At 36.7% G+C, this 25,142-nt stretch overlaps 1 protein-coding gene across 3 annotated transcripts in view; it reads left to right on the top strand.

The window, feature by feature from the left end:
* Positions 1–25,142, top strand: part of impact (impact RWD domain protein) — a 53,505-nt gene that overhangs the window by 24,349 nt on the left and 4,014 nt on the right. Inside the window, exons 6-10 of one of the 3 annotated variants that reach the window (XM_017478536.3) lie at positions 3,647–3,778; positions 4,020–4,123; positions 12,952–13,025; positions 17,620–17,710; positions 20,405–20,539. In XM_017478536.3, the coding sequence (XP_017334025.1) occupies positions 3,647–3,778; positions 4,020–4,123; positions 12,952–13,025; positions 17,620–17,710; positions 20,405–20,539 (536 nt within the window). Of the gene's footprint in view, positions 1–3,643; positions 3,779–4,019; positions 4,124–12,951; positions 13,026–17,619; positions 17,711–20,404; positions 20,540–25,142 lie in introns of all 3 variants that reach the window. The other 2 variants (XM_017478535.3, XM_017478534.3) reach the window with 2 other exon arrangements.

Genomic DNA, 25,142 nt, shown 5'->3' with positions numbered 1-25,142 from the left:
TCTATAAGACTGTTGATGGCAAAGTTATTGTAGAGGATGAGTTACTTAATTTTCTTGCTGTAAAAATCAAGACATTAAGCCAGGATGAGACTGTCCTATTGGCTATAAACCATTTTGAGTGGATTGAGACATCGAAGAAAGTGTTGTTTTAACTCGGCCCTACTTTGTTTTCAACAAAGGGCCACAGGAAGACATTAACAATTTAAAAAGTTGACTTAAAGTGATGAATGAGTGTGGGGATAATACTTCGAGATTTGTTTCTCATTATCTGGATGAGCTGCCGCTAGTAACGTTTACTAATATGGATGTCTCTAGCTTGCTTGGGAGAATGCAGCAGCTGAGTGCTGAGCTTTGTTCCATGAAACATGCAATGCAGCTACAGGCCAATGTATGTTTTTGGCCATTGTCAGGGAGCCGAGAATGTTGTTGCTAAATCAAGATTATTTACTGTCACTCCCAGGCAGAAAAAGAAGTCTGGTAATGTCATGTCTATTTTTGGCACTGGAGCTATGGGTAACATCAAAGTGGTCAAGACAGAGTCTGCACCCGACTTAGATGCTGGAACTTTATCTGAGTATCTGAAAGATAAACTTGGCTGTGAGGTCATTTGTCAGAAGACTGATACTGTGCACAGGCAATACAGCTCATTTAAAGTATCCGCTAAATGTAATGAGGTTAGTGAAATGTACAATCTGGAGCTCTGGCCAGACACACTGGTACTTTTTAGGCATTATTATGAGCCACACAATGTGGGAGTTATCGGGTCTAATACTGCACATGCTGCTGAGGGAATGAGTGTGGCTGCTGGCAGTGTAAACACTCACTAGTGGAGGTATATGGACATTCATGTCTTGTCATACAATTGTCGCGGGCTGCATTGGGCCAATCTGCGGGGGATAAAACACGCCGCATTGTGGTTGATAACCTCCTGGAGAACTGTGACATTTTATGCTTGCAAGAGACATTTTTTATGAAGGAGGACTTGGAAAAACTGAATTCTATTAATGATCATTTTCATGGGGCTGGGGAGTCTACGACGGGTAATGGCATGGAAATAGTCAGAGGTAGGATACCAGGGGGTGTGACTATCCTGTGGAATAAAAAGCTTGACAATTTAATTAATGTGATTAGACTTGATGTCAACTGGTGTATTACAATACAGTTTACTTATAAGGACAAGGAATTTGTCATTTTAAATGTGTATACACCTTACGAATGTCATCAGAATGAGGATGAGTATTTAAATAGACTTGCCTTCGTTAATTCTTTTGTTGAAAGTCGTCAAGTGTATATGTCCTTGGTGATATGAATGCTGACATTTCAGATTATTTGCCAATTTTATTGCTCAGTATTTTCAAGATAATAATTACATATTGTTAAGTGAAGTGCTTTTGCCTGTAGATAGTTATACATACTTTAGTGAGGCCTGGAACCTGTATGTCATGGCTGGATCATTGTATCAGTACAGCTGATGCACATGCCTCACTAGAGGGTATGAGTATTTTATATGGGGCAGCAATGGCCGATTGTATACGTGTTGCTAGGACAATAAATGTTGGACATTTCACTGCACTATCTAGTAATGATAGCAATGCCAATACAATAAAACTGGACTGGTCAATTCGGATAAAGGAAGACATGTTAGCTTAATATGTTGATACAGACAAGCTCTTGAGCAATATTTATTTACCTAGGGATGCAATAATGTGCAGTGATGTGAACTGTAAAGATGTGAAGCATGGGAGAGATTTCTGCTCTATGTCTAATGATATAGTGTGTGCCCTGGTGATTGTAGTAAGCCCTGCTGTAAGCTTAAAAATAAGTTTCAGAATATCAGGGCAGTCTGGAGTAAGCAAGTAGCTGAGAACCACGCTGAAGCTCGAGAAGCTACTAAATCATGGGTTATGGCAGGTAGGCCCAGACAAGGGCCTGTGCTTGAGTACAAGAGTACAAATGCAAGATACAAGTATGCCATTCGTTTCATCTATAAAAAATAAGCAAGCACTGAGGGCTGATTTTATGGCTAAGAAGTTTTTAAATAACAATATTACTGATTTTTTAAAAGAAGTGAGAACTCTGAACAACAGCAGAATATCTATTCCATGTACTGTTGATGGAGTCTCTGGTGCTGATAGTATTGTAGAGTTGATGACAGCATTATTGCAATTTGCACATGAGGTGCACCAAGCTGTAAACAAGCTGTCTAGACCATACCTCTGTTGAACAGCTTAAATATGGAAGTAAGAGGATAGCCCCTCTTTCAGTTATATGTTTTACTGGTTTTAAGATACATGGTTTATTACCAGACTCAATGTTGTCTGTATTGTTAGTGCCAGTTATTAAGGACAAAGTTGGTAAGGTGGGTGGCATAGATAATTATAGGCCCATAGTTTTAGCCAGTATTTTGTCAAAAGTTTTAGAAAAGATTTTTCTGGATAAGATAACAGTTTTAATTAATTCTGCAAATAACTACTTTGGATTTAAAGCTAAACATGGCACTGATTTGTGCATATATGCTTTAAAGGAAATAGTAAGCAATTATAGAGATAAAAACTCCATCAGTTCTTATGTGTTTTATTGGTGCATCTAAAGCCTTTGATCATGTAAATCATGAAAATTTATTTCTTAAAATGAGACAAAGAGGGGTGCCTAAATACTTTGTGAGGATTCTGGATTACTGGTATACTCATCATGACCATGCGAGTAAAATAGGGTTTAAAGGTTCAGCCACTTTTGGGGTCAGCAGTGGTGTTAGGCAAGGGGAGATTTTGTCCCCAGTTCTCTTTAATCTCCATATTGATGATCTGTCGAAATGTTTGAAAGCCAGTAATACTGGGTGTATGATTGGAAATATTTTAGTGAACCATATTATGTATGCAGATGATCTTGTGGTCTTTAGTCCTAATAGTGCTAGTGTTCAGCAGCTCCTCAATTTATGTTCTGTGTATGGTTTTGAACATGATATCAAATATAATGCTAGTAAGAGTGTTGTTATAAAGAGGATGAATGTTTAAACTTTCCTGTTTTTAAATTGTCTGAAAAGAATGTTGTGTGAAGGTAAAATATCTTGGACATTTTATTACTTTGAAATTGACGTTGAAAGGCAACGCCGCATGATGTATACACAGGCCAACATACTTTTACACATGTTTAGTGCATGTACAGATTCAGTGAAGATATCTTTGTTGAAAGCATATTGTACACCACTCTACACTGCAGATTTGTGGTCAAACTATAGGATAGCAAGCTTATAGAGACTTCAAGTAGCTTATAATGATCCAATGAGAATTTTATTAAAGAAACCTTGATGGCATAGTGCGAGGAGTTAATACTTTTTTTCGTGCTGTTTTAAGAAATTTTATTTGTAAGTTCATATGCTGGCTCAACAAGTCTGAAAATGAAATCACTGTGGGCTTATCGAATATAAGGGTCAATACTATACGATACCAATCCAAGCTGTGGAGACATTGGTACTGTTGTATCTTTGTAACACACTGATTTATATGAATTATAATTTTCTTTTCTTTTTTTTCTTTTTTTATGTATGCTGTTCATTTTATGTATTGTCTTGTATTTTAATTGGACCTTGATTCTGAGTCAATCAAGTTTTGATTTGATCAATGACAAACTTTCTGTTTGTTAGCAGAGGGACTGGAGCTATGGCATGCAAAGAAGACAGAAGAACAACATGACGACTGGGATGAGGCTGAAGTTCCAGATTATGGTGTCCTGAGGCTCAGCACTGAACAGACGCACCTTGTCTCCGTCTTCTCCTCAGGCAAGTCGGGTCCTCAAACCAGCATTTGCAATTGCAGATTTTTCCTTTCCAGCCTGGTCATGCCAAGTATAATCCGATTACCATTTGTATTGTAGCAGTTTGATGTAGCTCCAGAGAATTTACATTTAATTACCTTCCTTAGACAGCGCTTAGGTTATGATGTCACTGAGATCATCCTTATAATCTCCTGGCTTGTTATAGTGTACACCTTGAGAGAAAATGTGTATGTGTTTGTGTTTAGTAGACTCAGATGAGGAACTCCCAGTGATTAAACATGGCGAGGCAATCACAGACAGACGCAGCACATTCCAGCCTCATTTAGCTCTCGTAGTGACACCTAAACAGGTACGGAATATTTACATTTACCTAACAACCAAAGACTAGTTTAAAATTTATATAATACCATGTTTTAGGATTTACTCAATTAATTATCATGGGAACAAAATATACACGTTTAATGTGTCTCTTTTACCTGGAAAGGTGCATATAGTTTACCTTTATATAGCTTTAGTAAAAATGGTCCAATTATGTACCTTAAATAATTTTTAATGGCATACTATATCCACGTTTCCAGGTGAAAGATGCACAGACCTGCCAGCCTTTACACATTTTGTGCAAGAGCTCTGCGTTTTTTCATTGGAGTTTGGTGCAAAAAGTTGCCACTCAATAACAGTAAAACAGGTGATGAGCCAATCAATATGTGAATCTGGATTCAGGTGTTTTGAACTCTGCAGAATTAAATGCCCCCTTCTCATCTCTAGTCTCGACACAGACCCCTTGTTTTCCTTCAAAGTAAATAGAGAATGTTCTGAGTTCATTAATGTGAAATAAAAGCTGCCAATGTGTTTGATTTAGCTAACGTTAGACATGTATTTAGTTAACGTCAATTAAATACCGAATATTTATTGGAATGGCAAATGACAAACCCCACTTGGCGCAGTGCCCCAGGTATAGTAGTACCCTTTTTTCCTGCAGTTAGAGATTGTGAAGTTTTTGCATTTAAATGTGCTAATCTGTCAGAGGTTTTATCCAAGCTTAGAGCTGTTAAAGGAGCAAAGACTTAACCAAACGATCCGAAACAAGTGCAAAATAGTTTCAGAGGTTCAGGATTAAAAGTTGCAGAATTTCTACACAACAATCACAAAGCAGTCAATCAGAGTATAATCTTGATACATCTTGATACATAAAACCTGCTGGTAACAATAATTGAGTAAGATGAGTAACCCTGAGGGCTCTCACCTCACCATATAACAGCATGGCACAAGGGAACACATGTAGATACACACACACACACACACACACAAATACAAATGCAGTCCCAAGAAGTGCACAGTTTTATATTTTCCTCATTCTAGTACACCTGGCTCAGCTTGAGGGATAGGTAATGAAATGAGGAAAACTTGAAATTGTCAGTGTATATATTAAAGACCCAAGGTAGCTCATGCTGTCATTTTACCCAGGGCAAGGTGAGTTTCTGCCAGCAGAACCCTCCACTCACTGGATGTTTTTGTTTTTCACACAATTCTCTCTGTGTGAAAATCGCAGGTGGTCAGCAGTTTCTAAAATACTCAAACCAGCTCATCGGTCAGCAGCAACCAAGCCACAGTTAAAGTCACTGAAATTACATTGTTTCCCCATTCTGATGTTTGTTGTTTATGCATGGTGCTGCACCACATGATTGGATAATTGGATAATTGGATAAGTGGCCGGTGAGTAAGGACGCAAGGTTTTAAGGGATATGTGTTAAATGGGTTTAAAGCCATCTTTGGATAATGTGGTGGACAAAAATAGTACATAAATAGTATTATTATTATTATTATTATTATTATTATTATTATTATTATTATTATTTGTTTATTTATTCTATAAAATTCAATAAATAGTAGGATAATAGATTTTTTTTTTTATTACAACGTATTGTGCGTTTTATCTTACAATCTGAAAAATGATTGACTTGATCAACAGCAGTTGTACCTGTATTGTCTTACCCTCAGACTCGGTCTCAGGGAACGAAAATTTGTGTGTTCAAATCCCATGACGGCCACTGAGCTACTGTTTCTCCCTTAAACTTCTACTTTTAAGTTCTCTCCATGGATTGAAATCTGCTTCACTTTTAAATCGCTTTGGAAAAAAGGGCCAAGAATAAATGAAGAAAAGGGAATGGAAATATGCAGTCTCTCCACCGGGATTGGGATTGAGATTCACAGTATTCCTAGACTTAAAAGATTGCCAGTGGCCAATCCCTGCTGACTATTTAGGGTTATGTGGAAAACAAGCCTCTAGTGTCTGTAAGGAGTATTTCACACACCTTGCCCACACTAAGAAAAGTGCTTCATGCTTATTCCTTGTGGATTGAAGTGAGGTGTCAAGCTGTTCAGAAATTCCTCTTGATTCGCTCCAATGTGAGTCTGAACAATTTATGTTTGGGCTTCCCTGAAGCAAAAAAACCCCTCTTACCAGATTCTTCCGGATTTATCTATCCAACAGCAGGTAACTTATTGACACCTGCTCTGTGGATCACTGCTGTTTACCTATATGGATCTGTTCTCAGGTTTCTGTTCATCCTGTCAGAGGAGGAGATGAGTTCCTTACTCAAGAGAAATGTCAGTATTTCTGTCTTGGTTATCATTTGACAGCTTGTTGAGAGAAAAAGAGAGAGAGACCTTACACCAACCAGAATATATATTTACAGCTTTAGCAAAAAAAAAAAAAAAACAACAACAACAACAAAAAAGCCCCCCTAATATTTGTTGCATTCTGGATTTGCTAGAGATATCAAAGTTAACAAGCTTGATCTTTCTTAAATCAGTGGGAAGTGGATCGATCAGGGCTGAGCTGTGCTGTTGGGAGTAAAAAAGACAGGTTTGTGCATGTGTATCTAAAATGGTTGGAAATTTTTGGTTTGAAATTATTTTTCTTTTGACTGGCATAGTTTTTGCAGGTAAAGAAGTGAGGAAAATAAGAATGTGTACACCTTAAATACCTGGGAAGTGGAACAACTACAAGTCTACTGACTGGCCACCCCCACTTTACATTTACATTTACATTTATTCATTTAGCAGACGCTTTTATCCATAGCTACTTTCAAATGAGGAAATTAACTTAATGAACTTTATCCGTTGTGTTGGTGAGATATTGACTGACTGCTTAGCAACACAAATTGCTAGCTTGGAATTGTACCTAGCTACATATGTAGTTAAATTATATAAGCAGTGTTAACAGAAATATGATTTGCCTCTCAGTTATGATGTGCTTTTTCATACTGTTTTCTCTTAGCCTCTTCCTGAACAACCAAAATACTTTTTGCATCCAAGTGAGCTTTACTTTTGATCAAAAGAAAATTGGTTGCATTCATTGCATTAATATTGCTGCATAATATATAAATCAAGAGTTGAGGATATTGTTGCATGTCTAATTTTAGCCACAAATGGCACATGGAGCTGAATCCTGAGCTGAATTCTAGATAATGGTCTTTAAACACTTACAAGTTTACACCATTGCTGGCTATTCTGTCATTCCAACATGGAAATGAGCAACACATGGACATAATGAGGCTCTACAGTATAAGGCTTGATATATTCATTACAAATTACAAATCTGTAGCATAATCTTCGTACCATAGCTGCTTCTTGTGTTTGTTTGTGTGTCTCCTTTGGTCTTGGAGGCTTCATGTTCCACTGCTGAGGAATAGATGTGTAATTGGTATTCAGCGCACATGTTTGTTCATTGTACGGACAAGACTCGAGGGATGTGAATATTGGGGATGCAGACAGTTATTAGTGCGTTTTTGCCAGGCTGTCTCTGGACATCACTTTGTTTGAGCTGTGTCTTTGGCACAGTGTAGGCGAACGATGCCACAACTAGCCTAATGAGCTGTGTCTCACTATGCGCACCCACTTCTCTTGGGGTTTAAAGACTTCTGGAGCAGAGCATAGATACATAGTTGCCATTTTATCAGCTACACCTATGATATAGGTCACTTTGTAGGTATTAGGGGTGGGGTCTAACATAATGACACTGTATATGTTTAGTGCACCAAATATCTGAATTTTTATTAAAACCCGAAGTGGGTGGGTTTCTTTCTTTCTTTTTTTCCTCCTATTAAACATGAACCCTTCTACTATGCCATCAGAAATACCGGAAACACTGAGAAGTGGAAATGGCAGCCATGTCAACATGGTGTGTGAATTCTGGCTCTGACAATTCCTCAAACTCAGCTAGTGATGTGCAGCAGTCTCAACCTGAGATGTGCACAAGGCACATTTTTGTTTGTACCTGCCAACGATATTTTCTAATGATGTTTAGATGGTTGTGTTTTCCAAATTCTAAACAAATTAGTAGCCTTATTTAAACCACTGCAACAGGAAGTTAATAAACTGTAAGAAATGTAATATTAACTCATTGTACTATATAAATGCTTATTATTATTATTATTGTTGTTGTTGTTCTGTAATCTACCTTTCTAATTGCATAAATACTTGTGTTTCTTTGAAAACAATAGAACAGTAAAACCAGTTCATGCTGCTCTTGTAAACACGCCCTGCTGTATGCACAGGATGTTTTTAATTTCCAGTTTGAAGATGCTTTTGGCTGTGAGATTAGAATATTTAGTTTCGTGTTATAATGTTGACAAATTGCATTCTTTAATGCACTGTCTCTTTTGTTACAACAAAATAACATCGGATTATCTCCACTGAGAACAAACAAGCACTTCCACCTCTCATCAAATTGTCTTCACATTCCACTGGCATTTCTTTCTTTCTTTCTTTCTTTGCTTGTTTGTTTGTTTATTTTGTACATGTCTGTAGGCATTGTTGCTGATTGCGGATATGTAACTGAAACTGTTCAGACTGAGTATTGACCTACGTCTTGTTTATTTTGAAAACCCAGACCACTTTTGGAGGTGGGCAGGGATGCCTGTTGCCACCTAATATTTGTAGTGTGAACACCATAAATCCTGTATGTCTGATGCACCTTGACAATGAGAGTCAAAATATTTCTTAAGTAAAACACACTGTGCTTTAAGTAAAAGTCATTTTCCAAACTTGAGAGTAAGAGTAGGGAAGTATCTCCTGGGAGAACAAAAGAAACTAATCAAGTAGTACTTGTTACTACTACTATTAGTAGTAGACACTATGTGAGACAGGTAGCATTACACTATGTGTTAATATCACATAAACTATGGAAGGTGAAAATTCTTACAAAAAGAACATCACAAGAAAGCATATATAATAATATGGAATGTTTCAGATTAGATTTTTATTTGCCCAGAGTAATTTGCCATCTTCTGCTGGTTTTCACACAGGAATATATTTTTTAAAGTTACTTGAAGACACTGTTACACTAAATCCCAAATGGCTTCCTGTTCACTACGTGTGCTCATTTCCTACGGTGTAGCAGAATATCATTCCAGAACTAGCTCACTATATGAAGTACTTTAAAAGAAGATATTAAAAGTACGTTCAGTTTATACAAAGTTACAAAGTTACCAAATTGAAAGTACCAAGGTAAATGAAGCACTGGCCCACAAGGAACACAATCATTCCACTTATCGGCACTTAATGGCCAAAATCATTGAAAGTATGCAGCCCAATTATTGACTATTACTATTTCCACCTCAAATGTTAGGTACCTTTGCATTATTATTTCCCCAAAGTTATCAAAATATCACACGGTTGTTAAAAACAATTGAAAAACGCTGAATAAACTTCTTTTTTTCAAAATGAAAATCACCCCTTGTAAACATATATTATTAAACATTATTAAACATATAGATATTTCATATCTATATTGTGGACTGAGTATTAATAGGAAAAACGTACTGATGCACATTTAAAGATTACAAGTTCATACTTTTTCAATAATTAGGAGAGAATCAAGGTTTTGGGGGGAAAGACACAATTTTGAATACAGTTGAAATCATTCATCAGTGACACATACATAATGATATAATATCCCTCCCAATGGAAAAATTGGGAAAAGATTTGGCAATTTGTCACAATCAACCCTTCTGGACATAACTAGCCAACTTTCAATGACAAAAATACAGTGCTGTTAAAAAGTATTTGCCCATCCTCTTTTCTTCTGTTTTGTGTATATCTTATGCTAAATAGTTGTAGATCTTCAAATGAAATACAACATAAAATAAATTCAACCTGAGTAAACACACAATACAGTTTTTATTTTAAATTTTTTAAAGCAAAAACAAATTATCCAACTCCTATCACCCATGTGAAAAACTTATTGCCCCCTTAAACTTAAAATCTGGTCGAGCAGCAACTGCTCCGATAACTGGAGATCAGTCTTTCACTTAATTCTAGGGCTAGGATTTACTAATATGTTTTGGATCATTCTCTTGCTGCATAATCCAGTTGAATTATGCAATTTAAAAAAATCTGAAGACCGGACATTCTCCTTTAGGATTTATTGGTAGAGAGCAGAATTTATGTTTCCCTCAATTACTGCAAGTTGCCCAGGCCCTGAAGCAGCAAAGCATCCCCACACCATCACACTTCCACCACCATGCTTGACCGTAGGTATGATGTTCTTTTTGTGGAATTCTGTGTTTGATTTACACCAGTTGTAATGGGACCCCTGTCTTCCAAACAGTTCCACTTTCAACACCTCAATCGACAGGACATTCTCCCTAAAAGTTTGAGGTGTGTTTTGTGTGTGTATGTGGGTCTGTGTGTTTTGGCAAAATTAAGATGAGCCTTAATGTTCTTCTGGGTTAGCAGTGGTTTTCACATTGCCACTCTTCCATGGATGCCATTTTTGCCCAGTGTCTTTCTGATAGTGGAGTCATGAACAGTATCCTTTATTGATGCAAGAGAGGCCTGTAGTTCCTTTGATGTTGTCTGTGGCTCTTTTGTGACTTACTGGATGAGTAGTTGCTGTGCACTTGGAGGAAATTTGGAAGGTTGGCCACTTCTAGGAAGGTTCACTACTGTGCCGAGTTTTTCCATTTGGAGGTAATGGCTCTCACTCTGGTTCTTTGGAGTCCCAGAGACTTTGAAATAGCTTTGTAACCCTTCCCAAATCGATGTATTTCAATCACCTTCTTCCTCATGATTTCTGGAATTTCTTTCCATTTTGGCATAGTGCGTTACTGGATAAGACCTTTTAACCAGCGTCATGCTGTTGAAAAAGTTCTATTTAAGTGTTGATTTGATTTAACAGGGTTTGCAGTATTCAGGCCTGGTTGCGTCAAGTCCAGCTGAACCCCATTATGAATGCAGTTTCATAGATTTGAGGAATTAGTAACTACAGGGGAAATACATTACCACACAGGCCCAATTGGTATTAGATAACTTTTTTGCTTCAATAAATAACATTATCATTTAAAAACTGTATTTTGTGTTTACTCAGATTGCCTTTGTTTTATCTTAGATTTTGTTTTCATTTCTGAAACAATTTAGTATAAGATATACACAAAACCAGAAGAAATGGGGATGGGGCAAATACTTTTTCACAGTATTGTACCAGTTTACATCTAATTCAGTGTAAGGTAAATCACAGTTATTAGCAAAGACAAAAATGCATAAAACAAGACTTATCAGACACAATCATCTGCATGCACTGCACAAAGAATACACCAGAAACCTATTTCCACACCATCTGGTCATGCACCGCCACACACTCTCTCAGGAAAACAGTCACTGACCACATTTCACACTGTCTGAACTGTTCCATCGCAGCATATCCATTACTCTGTGACCTCTCAGTCTTTTCACTCCAACTTTTAACTCTACAGAATGTAACATCATTAAATGTTTTGTTGATCGTTGCCAAGAAAAGTTTTCTTTTTAATTAGAACGCAGGTGACTTTGTTTCTAGATTTGGTAACATCAATGATTTGATTTGGCAATCAATGATTACCACTGTTCCCAACAACTAATCACTGATCACATTGTTCCTGATGACCAGTAACTGACGACCATCGTTCACAATGGCCAGTCATCACTATTGTTCCCAATGATGAATCACTGATCACCACTGTTCCCATTGACCAACCACTGATCACCACTTTTTCCAACAACCAATCACTGGTAACCAATGTTCCAGAAAAATGAAAGTAATAGTGGTTGGTCTGGGACATTTTTTTTTAAATTAGTAAATAACTAGCTTTTTTAAATAAATATATATATATATATATATATATATATATATATATATATATATATATATATATATATATATATATATATATATATATATTTATATATATATATATATATATATTTATATATATATATATATATATGTATATATAAGTTATACTGATAATGGTATAGTCCGGACTGTTTCATTATGATTTTTTGTTCATGAATGCCAAATAAAATGAAACTTCTAGCTCTTTTAACATCACTGCACAGTTTTTTGGTTGGTGGACTGTTTTTTAATCCTGTAGTGACATTGTGGTGTTTAAAACCCCCAGTATTGGTGCTGTGTGTGATACAGTGCACCACATACACTGCACCCAGCATAGAGCTTGAATTGAACTCAGCAGGGTGGTACATATAAAGGTGCCGGGTTGGACGTCCCTGTCCGAATTAACAGTTTGCTGAGTGCACTTTTTTCCCTTTTTTTGTTGGTGTTTTTTTTATCCTCTTGTACCAAATGTTGAATGTAATGTTTCATGTTGATGTAGGCTACTTAAAGGTTAGGTTTATGCACGGTCCATTATTCTGTTACTGGTTTATACTGGCAAGGCTTTTTGCGTGTGCATGGATGGGCATTTTTTAATAAAGTAATTAGGACTAAATGTACTTACAAAAAATAGAAATATCTGACAGTTTGGGCCTTATGAGGACATTTGGCTGGTCAAACCACTTTTTATTTTTTATATTTTTATTTTAAAAACTAAAAGTGCCAAAAGGTTTCCTTTTTGTTACTGAGCATGGGGTTTAGTTTAGGTGTGGAATAGCAATAATTAGGTGCATTAATAATTATGAAGTGGAAGGTCTTCCCAAGAATAGTATGACAAACGTGTGTATGTGCCTGCATGGGGTCATTGCCAAAAAGGTGGTGTTACAGTTCATTTCAAAGTGTTTAATTCACAACCACATGAAACATGAGCTTTAAACCTTATTTTGATTTATATGAATAAATTTGACACATTTGAGAAATACCTCTGATTTATTGGACATGTTTTTCTGATGGGATTGTTGCAGGTCCAGAAGGTGCTAGACAAACTGTATGAAAACAAGAAAATTGCAAGTGCCACCCACAACATATACGCATACAGGTATGTATTTGCCCGGGTGAATCGTGTAGGTGAGATTGTGTAGGTGTGCAAAGTGTGTGTGTTCTCACATTTCTGTCTTTTTTTTATTCAAACTCTGCTAGATTTTGCAAACACCGATCACTGAGACAGTTTAAATTTCCATGGTTTTAGTTTGTCAGTTGAGATGTGCTGTTATCGCACTTTCAAACAAAGACACTGTTTGAACAAATAATAAATAAAGAAATAAATAAAGATGTAACTTGTCTTGTTACTTGTATTGTAGGACGATGCTGTAGTTCCTCCTCTTGATATTTTCACAGAGAAAAGTTTGCAGTCTGCTTTAATTTGATTGTCATTAATTGTGAAGTATCCAGATAAGCATAATTTTGTGACGTCTATTCATTAGCACAACAATGTACATTGTCACACACTGACATACACATACAATATCATAAGCTATTATCGAGGCATTTTTTTTAACCAGAGTAATTACCATTGTATTAGACCGATACCTGTTACCAGTATTGTTATTGATGCATGCCTAATAATAATTATGCCAATGGAGGGTCCTCAGAAAGATAGAAAACTGTGTGTGTGTGTGTGTGTGTGTGTGTGTGTGTGTGTGTGTGTGTGTGTGTGTGTGTGGAAGAGAATATCTCATGTGGGGCATTCTGTGAGTATAAACTTAATGATATACTGTAGATAAGAAGCATGTCATCTGGTAGAGATTAACCTACAGGTGATATTGACATTGCGAGTGTTTGTAATACTCAAATTATATTGTGCTGAATAGCTGATGGAGACAGACCGCTGTCCTCGACCCATTTCATTCAGAAAACCCTGACACTACAGCTTAGACAACTCAAAGGAAAAATCCACCTCTCGATACTTGTGTTTGCAGAGCCAAGGACAGTTGTAAGCCCTTGATACTACCATTATTTACTGCATCAGTTAACACTGACAAAGTTCAGGACGAATAAACCAAAAAAAGTTAACAAAGTAATCAGTGCTTATATTACAGCCTAAACAGACCAGGTCATTAACACCTGCATTATTTTGTTTTATTTCATCCTTAAACTAAAAACAGATCCACAACAACCAATATGAATTAAAGGCATAATTCATGTGCTTATGATGGTTAAATGGCAGAATTCATTAGTGAGGCTGAATGGTGGGGGTCAGTAAACATTGACCTGATTGTCAACATTTAATAATGTTCTTCATTAATTTATTCTAATTTATGAAGATGTAAAATTAGAGTATCTCAGTATTAGAGTATTCTCAGGGGAGTATTGTAGAGCTAGAAACAGAATATTACACAGTCACTATGAAAGAATTATTATCTTTTCATTCTGAAGTATTCTCATTCTGTGATGATTAATGTTAACTGGGAAATTAAGCCATTCCTAGTAATGCAGTAGTACGCACAAGTGATATCAATTTTGGATTTAAATTTGATTCAATTTAAATTTAAAAGACTTGGTATTCAAATACAGTCAGAAAGTAGTGACCTTTATAGTGCCACAGAGAGAACTCTATGAGCATGTGTTTGTAATGCATAAATCATGCAAGATGAAAATTGTCACTTTCTTAAAGCAGTATTATATTTTTACCAGCAACTTTAATGTTTTCAATCTGCTGTTCTAGGTATATACAGACATATGATGCATAGCCTTAAAGGAAAAACCAACATAGCATCTTAGTAAGGTTTTATTGGAGCACCACAAACCTCCAGAACAACTTCAGTGTGCCTTGGCATAAATTCTGTACGTGCCTGTATCTGCGCTTGAGTGATAAACACTGTTATTTCAAAACTCTCAGTTGATATTTTGGTGATGGTGGTGGGAACACTGTATAACACATTGTTCCAAAATCTCTAAGAGGTGTTCAGTTGGTTTGAGATCTGGTATGAAGGCCATAACCTCACTGATCATTATTTGCATAATAACACTCCTGTAAAATTAGACTAAAATGCCTATCCAAGGCATACCCAAAGTAAAATTAAAGCTGTTCTTTAACCATTTGGCATACATGCATGGTTTTGGTCTTTGGTCTTCTGATGTTTTTAGAATCACTGTAAGTACTGCTGGTATTGTGTAAAAGAATTTTGAACACACTGGAATAGAAGGGGTTTTTTGTTTGTTTGTTTGTTTTTGCATACAAATGCCTGCAGATGACTACAGGTGGGAGCTATTAGCCAGAAAACACAAATGGTCCACAGCACAGTCCAAGTTCAAATTTGATAACAATACCAAAGAAAATTAATATTTTACACGTTTTTCTAAGGGTATGTCCAGGCGTTTTTTTAACCAAAATCACCTTTTGGAGACTCCAAAGGACCATTGGTAACCATGGAGGTCTTCCTAGAATAAAAACACTACTACTCTTGATTTTTCTCATAATTTTGGACACTAATGAAAGGTGACACTAAGAGCTGTCATATCACATACCGTCTACAAAATGTATATGTATATTAATAATTGAAACCTTTGCATGCTTTTACATGCAGAAAAACGAAACATTTGCCACTGGTTACGCAGCTTTATGCACAGACTTTTAAATCAAAGTATTGAAACTCACCCCAAAAGCACATATCATATTTTTCAGAATTTCATTGGCTATACGATGCGCCAGTCATCCACACAATCAGCTGCAATAGGCTCGTGCTTTTCACGAAGGAAAGGGGGAAGGCACTTCCCTTCAGCACTATTATTTCTGAGAATATGTGAAAGATTAGGCACATCTGCCAGCAAGTTGAAATGACGCAGCAACAGTCCGTGAGTATTTATTGATGTAATAATGTGTTTTGAACTAAATATTTTTACATTGATTGGCTCGATTGGCCAATGTAACAAGACTGTTTTTGTCGGGATGTTATGGATCAGTGGACTACTATGAGGCTTCATATGTGAGTTGCCTCAGTTTTGTAAGTGATTGTTTTCATGTTGGTGGTCTGACACAGACGTTGATTGTAGCTGCTGTTGTGATTGTATCTTGAAACGGTTTATATCAGTCGAAATACAAGAATCAGCTTTCCAAAGATATATCGCATGAGTACAAAAAGAAGCTGTGTACCTGTCATAGTTTTGCACTTAACAACACAGTGGCTGGTTTTAACAGGGCAGAGTCTTCCTGTACAAGAGACCATGGCTGCGTCCGAAACAACGTACTACCCTAGTGCACAGTAGGTGAAAAGCAGTACATCAGAGGGGTAGTATGTCCGAATTCTCAGTAGGTAAGAAACAGTAGGCGAGAAATTTCTGGATGGCTTATTGTTTCTGGCGAGATTTTGCAGTATGCAACTGATGGGCATTACGTGAGTCAAAAATCCTATAATGCAATGGGACTGGTGCGGACGAGCTCAGAAAAAAATGGTGGAAGACAGCGTGTTGGCTCTTTTTAAGTATTAAACCTTGGTTAAACAGGACTTGTTTAACAATACCCGAATAAATAATATTGAATAAACTTATTGAAGGTTTAAACAAGAAAACAGTTGTTAAAGCTTTTGAAACCTTTTTTTGATCTCCTTCATGCCTTAGCCGGCCAAGATAAAGGTAATGAATTGACCTCAGCCTGTTAACACTAACCGCATTAAATTACTAATTCAGTTAACTTTCCTGATGTGCATTTTGCCAGTTGCTTTAATCTGGTGGTCCCTGTAAGATTTTAGTGTTTATGGTGACATCATGACAATGCCAACATGGCGGATGTAGTATGTCCGGGATTGTATTCATACTACACACACATACTGATTAGTATATACTGTTTCAACAGCAGTGCAGTAGGTACTCGATACAGTACACGACATCAGACACAGCCCATGCCTATCAGCATAGAAATGGTTCAAAATAGGATAAAGGTGATCAGTTCGATTTGCAGTGAATTATCATCAAAGTGGAACCAAACCATGTAGCAAAATAAATAAATGCTTCCACAGCATAACAGAGCCAATGTTTTTTTCCCCTTTGATTTGTCACTTATCTGTATTTGGGTGAACTAGAGCAGACATTTCATAATATTAAATATAACTATAAACAGGGTAAAAAGTATGATATATCATCCTTTAATTAATAAAAAGTTGTAATCGTTGGCAAATTGCTGTGGTGTAAAAGGAATTAAACATTTTGGTACATGCTGTTATTGGAAAATAATCAAGTTCTGGATGATAACAGTAACTCCACTTCATCACATCACCCCATAGTTAATGATTTTTTTAAATAACAGTACACAAGTGTTTTTTTCCTTACATACTGCAGTAAATTTTATTTATATATATATATATATATATATATATATATATATATATATATATATATATATATATATATATATATATATATATAATCTCTATGAAACTAGAATGATAGAGCCATTTACTCGATAGTTCACCACTTTTACCAGTCTCCCAGTTGGATATCTGAAATTTAAGGAGCTGTAAAAGAGGATCATTACTTGACCATTAACTCCAGTACAGTTTAATATTGTAGTGAGCAGCGCTGATCAACACTGGCTTATCCATTAAATCGTTGTATGACAGCAAAAGTAGCAAAAGCAGAACTACTCCGACAGCTTCCTGATTGCTTTTTTCAGCACTGTCCACTCTACAATCCAACAGGATATACTGCGAAGACAAAAACACATTCCTCCAGGATTGTGAGGACGATGGAGAGACGGCTGCTGGTGGGAGACTGCTTCATCTACTGCAGGTGTGTGTATGTGTGAGAAACTGCCAAATTACCATCCTATCTATGTGCATATGGATTTATTGGACCAGGAGCAGTCAGTCCTGGAAGGTTTTAATGCAAGTCCAATATAACACACCTCCAGCATTTTCAGCAGGGTCAGAAGATAGGAAAGAAATGTGTTAAATTACAGTTGGTTTAAGGTGGTACATATCTTCAAGGGCAGGAAAAAATAAAAATAAATAGGTGAATCAGTGGTGCCAAACACAGAATTTGCTTTAATTAATCATCACTGATTGATACATAGTGCTTTGTTGCTATTTATGAAAAGCAGTTTATCTTTTAATTAGTCGTTCAGATCATTAATAGCAAAAATCTGGTGATGAATTATTCATATTGTGCAGTTCAATAAACAATACTTGAGTTTATTTATATATCTTTCCATCTCAGTTGAATTTTCATATTGTGATAATTACTTCAATGTTTTTTAAATGTCTGCCATCTTCTACTGTGCTGACATTCACTGCACAATACAGGTCAGTGAGAAAAAATGCCTTAAGCTGGCACACTAGGCAATCTAGTTAACACTAATACATCAATGAGGAATTACTCCTCAGTATGAGTGACAGTTCTGTCCACCATGTTCACGGAAAGCTTATGTGAATTAAAGGATTGCCTTAAGGGAACATGCAATGTTGCCTTCAAATTTCACATGAAGTCTGTTTTGTTGAGCTTGTCTGCATCAGTGAACAGTGGACTTGAGTGCAAAACTGTTTGTAGTCCTAAAGCTATAATAGCATAACTGTTCATATGAATTATAGTCCACAACCATATTCGTGATTTTTAAGTGGTACCATTCTCAGTAACCATGCCTTCAAATCAGAATAGAGTTTATATCAAGAGTACAACTGCTGCCTAAAAATGCTGCCTACTTCTCTGAAATGTAAAACAGCCTGAGTGATAATATTGCATGTGTTGATTCTCACCATATATAATCGTGATGTATTCAAATGCAATTTGTGAATTCATACGTTTGAGTTTCGACACAGGAAGGTGAACACATGACACTCTTACTGTAAGCGGTTAGAAAACTGTTACTAGGCAACTGGGTAAACTAAACTGAACTGGCTAATTTCTAAGGCTGACAATTTGTGTAGCTGGAACATGGATATTAATATTTTTAAAAAATATAAACAATGTAATGGTAAAGACAGAATGACAGTGAAAACAAGACAGAACCGTCCAGGATATCAACATTTTCCCTCAGATCTGTTTGTAAAACATGCAGAAAAGACTTTTGGCTAAAATCACACTGTAATTACCCTTAGCATTGATCACTGAGTAAAATTTCATATCATCACTCTGAGAAACATCAATATTGCTTCACAACATAATAGTTTTTTTAGCTGTTGAGTAGTTTTGACTTCTGAAGTAATAAATATTACAAAAGCATTTTGTTAAACATAGTGAAAATATGACCACATTTAGCATGTGGTGTATAGAGCCATAAATTCATTGACAGTTAGCAAACTATTTGGTTATTTCAAGTGGGTTAAGTGTTGAATCAATCTTCTAAACTTGGCTCTAGGTTCTAATGAAATAGCAATGAGGCAAGTCAAGCTCAATTTCCAGTCAGGTTTACAGAATAAAGTATCTTGACCTCAGGGACCTCTTGGAGACAGCGAATGAATATCTGGCCCTCTCACTGTGAACCCTCTCTTCAGACGTTGCACATGGGTGCATCGCTCATCCATAAACTCCTGTTTATCACACTTACTCTCTGTGTACTCATCCAAGACCTGCAAGAGAGCGTGTGAAATCGATGTACCATTTTAATCAAAACCCAATTTCACTTTCAATCATGTCGACTTGTGGGAGCTCAACCACTAAAACCTGTGGGCAGTCTGGGAACTTTTCCAGTGGTGCATCATTAGCAGTAGCACATTCCTGTCGTTGTTTAGTACATCAGTATCTGTAACTTACTTCACAACAAATTTGTTAGTACATTAGCGCAATAGACTTCACACCTGTGCTCTTTCTCTATTGAGTGCTTCAAGCACATCTATTCTGACATGAAATTCCTCTCACACACTCTCTCTTTTTTATAATTACACACTCTCTATTTAGGGAAATAGATGTGAATTCAAATATAGACAAGTATTAGGCTATGCAGGTGGCACAGACCCCCCTACCCCTCAGGCAGTTTGCCAAGCGTGCCCCTGAGGAAGCATTCGAAATGTGACTGACAGCTTGAACAGGCTGGTGACAGTTAGCATTTGTCACACAGAAACATTAGATCTGTTAAATCTTAGGGGATAGTGTGTGTTTTCCCTCAGATAAAAAAACAAAAACACATGATTCACTTAGATTTAACACCCCTCTCACATGCCTAAGAAATAAATAAATTACTGAACTTGTTTACTGCAACATGATGCGTTGCATAGGTATTACATATTCTGTGTGGCTCTTTGATTGCCTGCAAGTAATAAAATAGAAATGTGTTTGTGCAATGAATTGTCTTTTCGCTTGAAATTAATCATTCATCATTCAGTCATTCATAACCATGACTCAGTATACACTTTTGGGCTAGAATCAAAAAAGCAAACAAATGTATGAATATGAGAAAGCTGTTTTCTGCAGTTCTCTAATTGACCTGTTTTAATAAAGAATTTATAAGAAACACAGTTTGTATGTATGATGTGTCTTTTGTGTCTGCAGATTCTGGATGTGAGGAACGTGCTAGTGGTGGTGTCACGATGGTATGGTGGTATCCTGCTCGGCCCTGACCGCTTCAAACACATCAACAACTGCGCTAGGAACATCCTCGTCCAAGAGGGGTACACTGAAATTTCGGTATGGTGCTGTAATTATACTTCAGTCTTCTGTAAGCACTTTATCCTGGTCAGGGTTGAGGTGGATCTGGAGCCTATGACTATTGCTCTGTAGGTTTAAAAAAATTGCACAGAGGAGAACTATTAATACATGGGGGGAACCGAAGTCAGAGTCAAACTGAGAATAATTATACACTCAGGCTTAATGTAAGATACAGAAGATACTGTAATTAAAAACTGGTGCCGTTACAACCTCACACAATGCTCTGTGTAGAATCTGTAGGTTTATTGCTCACATTAATGTGGGTGCCGTGCTGTAAAACTCATTAAGTAAACAGTCTCATGGAATTGCAAGTTAGGAATTCTAAATTAAATTGTATAAACTGGTAATAATAATAATTAGTAACTCAAACTCTGAAGGCTAGATTTTTACTCTTCACAATATCTGAGTAATGATAAGAAAACGCTACAGGATTCAACTACTGATAATTATTCTTGAGCACACAATCCCAGTCAAACCCAAACACTGGATGAATAACTTAATATAAGTGATCAGAATTTCCTACCTAACTAGGATCCACAGCTAAGGGCACTTTCACACCTAATAGTTTGATTGCTGGATCTGATTTTTTTTTTTTTTTTTTTTTGCAGCTCTGTAGCAGCTCACATCTACAGATAAATTGTTGCCAGAAGCCAAAATACATGATGGGTTTACTTCCTGCCGTTTTGTTGATTTAAAGTTGAATCACTTTCTCACTGCAATCAAACTGCACTAGAGTTTGAAAGGAACTCACACCCGCTCACACCCGAGTGTGATTGCTGTGTTCTCACCTGTCTAAAGAACCACACTGAGGTGGAGAGCACACCAGGGTTCTGTTCAAATGGACTAACATTGTATAAGTGAAAGCAGCCTTAGACTAGACAAAGGAGGAGGGTGCTATACAACGTCCTGCTGGTTTATGAACATGTTTCTGTGACTATATCTGTTCTATATAACCACATTGTATGTAGTGGTGTATTTTGTTTAGTTTAGATGGAGAACACAGTGTAGTGTTGCTGTCTCACAGTTCCAGGGTCCCTGGTTCAATCCTCAGCTTGGGTTCATGTCTTGTTATCCCCATGTCTGTGTGAGTTTCTTCTCCAGTTTCCTCCTATCTCCAAAAAAAATGCTGGTATGTGGCTTGGCAATTCTCAATTGCTTTTAGTTCTGTAAGAGTGTGTGTATGGTGCCCTGAGATTGACCAGCATCCCATCAACGGTGTTTTCCTACCTCATGCCTGAGTTTTCCTCGGATAAGCTCTGGATCCACTTTGACCCTGATTAGGATAAAGCGCATACTGACGTGCAAAATTTTGAGAAAATCAGTCTAAGGTTTTGATCCTTTGATCCCGAATACACTTGCTTCCCTAGGTTCATTCTTCTTCTGATTTTCTGTTTTGTGTGTGACATGAAAAGCACTCAAAACACTTTAGTAGAACCGATCAATGTATGAAAACAGGCCATCAATCAGTGACTCCAGTTATTTAAACATGAAACATTTGAGGTTTCTGTAGCAGGTCCTCTGTTGTGGATTATCACATGTAAATTGAATAAATGAATTAATGTTAATTATTTTGTTTAAGGCAGTTCATCAAGAAAGGAAAGCTGTGTCATAGACTTTAATAGATTTTTATTTAATTTACCTACATGGCGTGTCAAAATAGATAATGAAAACAGAATGTTTCAAATGTATAAGTGGTCATGTAAAGCTTAACATAACCACTAATTTATAGCCAAATAATCAATTATTGCATGGTAATTTAATTGTAATTGCAAAGATCCATAAGTTATAGAAAACCCCTTGCTTACAAAGATCTGAATAATGACTAACATGACTAAATGACAAGTTACCTTAAATAATATTTAGCAATTAGTGATTGGTTCATGGTTATAAATAACAGAATTTAAAGTCGATATGTTTTGTTTCATATGATGTTACCATAGACAGAGGAGACATGTTTTAAATTTGACACAGGTAGAATTACCTTGTCGCTTGTCTTTCACAAGTTTAATACCCCTGCTTTAATGTGTCACATTGTCAAGCCTCATAGCTGGAGGATGTGTAGGGTGAATTAAATTTGAGAAGTATTTCAGGTAAGAAGATCAAATGATAAAAGGAAAGACAGCAGAAGAGAGTGTTGAGCGAGAAGATCAAAGAAGCTCGAGTTCCTTCAATCCATTTAATTGAAGATAATTTACAGGGACAAATTCAGTCCTAAACATTAGAGGTAGTAAAGATCACTGAATACAATGATGAAACGATAAGAGGGAACTACTGCAGGTAGATGTGGAGTCGTACTTTGAATTTCATGCACATTTACAAGTGTGTGGAAAAGATTGCAGTTCATGGGCTGATGATCAGAATGATCAGTGCATCCTGGGGTATTAGAAATCCTTCCTGAGGTATTATCAGCCTGTCTCAATCTGCTGGTTGATTTTGTATTAGACAAGCCATATTTAAATTGCTGACTTAAATTGCTGACGCATATTTAAATTGTGTTGTACAATTGGAATGAATTTGCAGGTGTAATAACTGGGTCGTAGTTTAATTGTTTTGGGGGCTTTTTTTGTAAAGCTGAGGTGCAACCAAAGCTGCTGGTTTTCTATTGCTGAGCCACATTAGCGTTGCTTGCCAGAAAGGAAGATCATACTGAGGTGTGTGGTGTCATCATGCCGAGATCTAAAGAGTTCTAAAGTGTAAGGCCTTCAGAAAAAAGGTTGTAGATGCCTATGAGTCTGGCAAGGGATTAAAATAGATCTGCAAATTATTTGAACTACGTCATTCCACTGTAAGGAAAATCATCTACAAATGGCGCAGATTTCAAATGATTGCCAATTTGTCCAGGACTGGCCGTTCCAGCAAATTCAGCCCAAGCAGACCGTTCCTCGCAAATGGAAGAGCTACTGTAGAACAAATTGCTGAAAAGGTTAATGATGGCTATGATAGAAAGTCGTAAGAACACACAGTGCATTGCAGCTTGATGCATATGGAGCTGCGTAGCTGAAGACCGGTCAGAGTGCCCATGCTGACCCCTGCCCACCACCAAAAGCACCTACAATGAGCATGTGAGCATCAGAACTGGACTTTTTTTTTCAAGAAATAGAGATAGATACATATTAATGGTTCATTTCCCCGATTTTTTAAATTTGCTTTTATTTATTTGTTTGTTCTTATATATGTTTTTTTTTTCTTTTTTCCCTGTCTTTTGACAACAGAGTGTCCTTTCTCATTCTGGATGTATTTAAAGAACTGCTCACCTTTGGCTCACCTTTGGAGTGTGTATCACAGATAAAAACTGGGCACACTGGTTTAATAAGTCATACATGTCACAAAATTCAAGGATTATGAAGAGTTTTACACAGAGAGGCCGACTTCTGAGATTCATGTGTTGCTTTCTTTCCTTTCATTTCTGTGCAAGTAAGGACATGTGAGCAGCTGCAGGATTGCCATGGTTACGAGGGTGACCGGGACCTTCTGGGTTTTCACTGAGGTTCCCTGAGACCTGCACCCTAAGCCCTAAGATTTCTCTGTCTTGTGTGCACACATAAGTAACACTGTTTAGAAACATGCCCATGCTAATGAGCGGGAATTTCCAAAAACAGTGGCGAGTAGGACTGACCGCCAAATTGGCTTCACCTTTATTTTATTTTATTTATTTAATTTACTTTTCCAAAAAGGAGCATGGAGCTAGAGGGGAAAAGTGAAATCTGTGTAATTTGCATAGTGAGTGGAGTGCAAGTGTTAATCCTACACACTTTTTGAAAAGCATAGCATGTTTAAGTGAATAGAGAGCATTCAGTAATCATAACATCTTTAGACTGATCTCAATGACTAGTCGCAGTTTTTATGGCAATTCTTTATTTTTGTAAAAGGAAACATTGTATAGTACCATTCAGTACAATCGAGTGAGATTTTAAAAAAAATAAATAAATTTATTACACTTAAATACAGTGGGAGAAAATATCAAGTTTACATAATGTGCAAAAAAGCCTACATAGAGTGCAAATTGCACAGATAGGAGGTTGATTTTACAGATATTTTGGCATTCATCAGAAATTGCATTGATATGCACTGCTGGGTTGCTGTAGGCGTGCTTGTGGGCAGTGATCTGCTTTTTTGCCACTTGACCATGAACCTCATTCAGAAATGGATGCTCATTACCAAAAATCACTAGTATTTATTATCACAGAAGTTTTCATATATACTCAATAGAAGAAATTGAAAAAGATCCACGTTTTATACAGTCCCCTCTTAAAGTATAGGAACAGCAAGGCCAATTCTTTTGTTTTTGCTGTACGCTGAAAACATTTGAGTTTGCGATCAAAAGATGACTATGTGATGGCAGATCTGAATTTCAGTTTTATTTCATGATATTTACATAAGTGCTAAACAACTTGGAAAACCTTTGGCACCTTTGCAGCTTATTTCAGTTGTTGTTGGTTTTGAGGAGTTTCTCCCTTCAGTCTCCTTAGACTGGATGCAGTTCTCTGTAAATTGGCAGACAAAGTGTTTCTGTAGACTTCTAAATTAATTCTGCTGCTAATGTCATGAGTTACATCATCAGTAATGATTGGTGAGTCTGTTC

This window comes from Ictalurus punctatus, chromosome 10, assembly GCF_001660625.3.
Source record: "Ictalurus punctatus breed USDA103 chromosome 10, Coco_2.0, whole genome shotgun sequence".
Taxonomy (NCBI): domain Eukaryota; kingdom Metazoa; phylum Chordata; class Actinopteri; order Siluriformes; family Ictaluridae; genus Ictalurus; species Ictalurus punctatus.
Note: the sequence above shows the minus strand (reverse complement) of the source record. Positions and strands in the feature narration are given on the sequence as shown.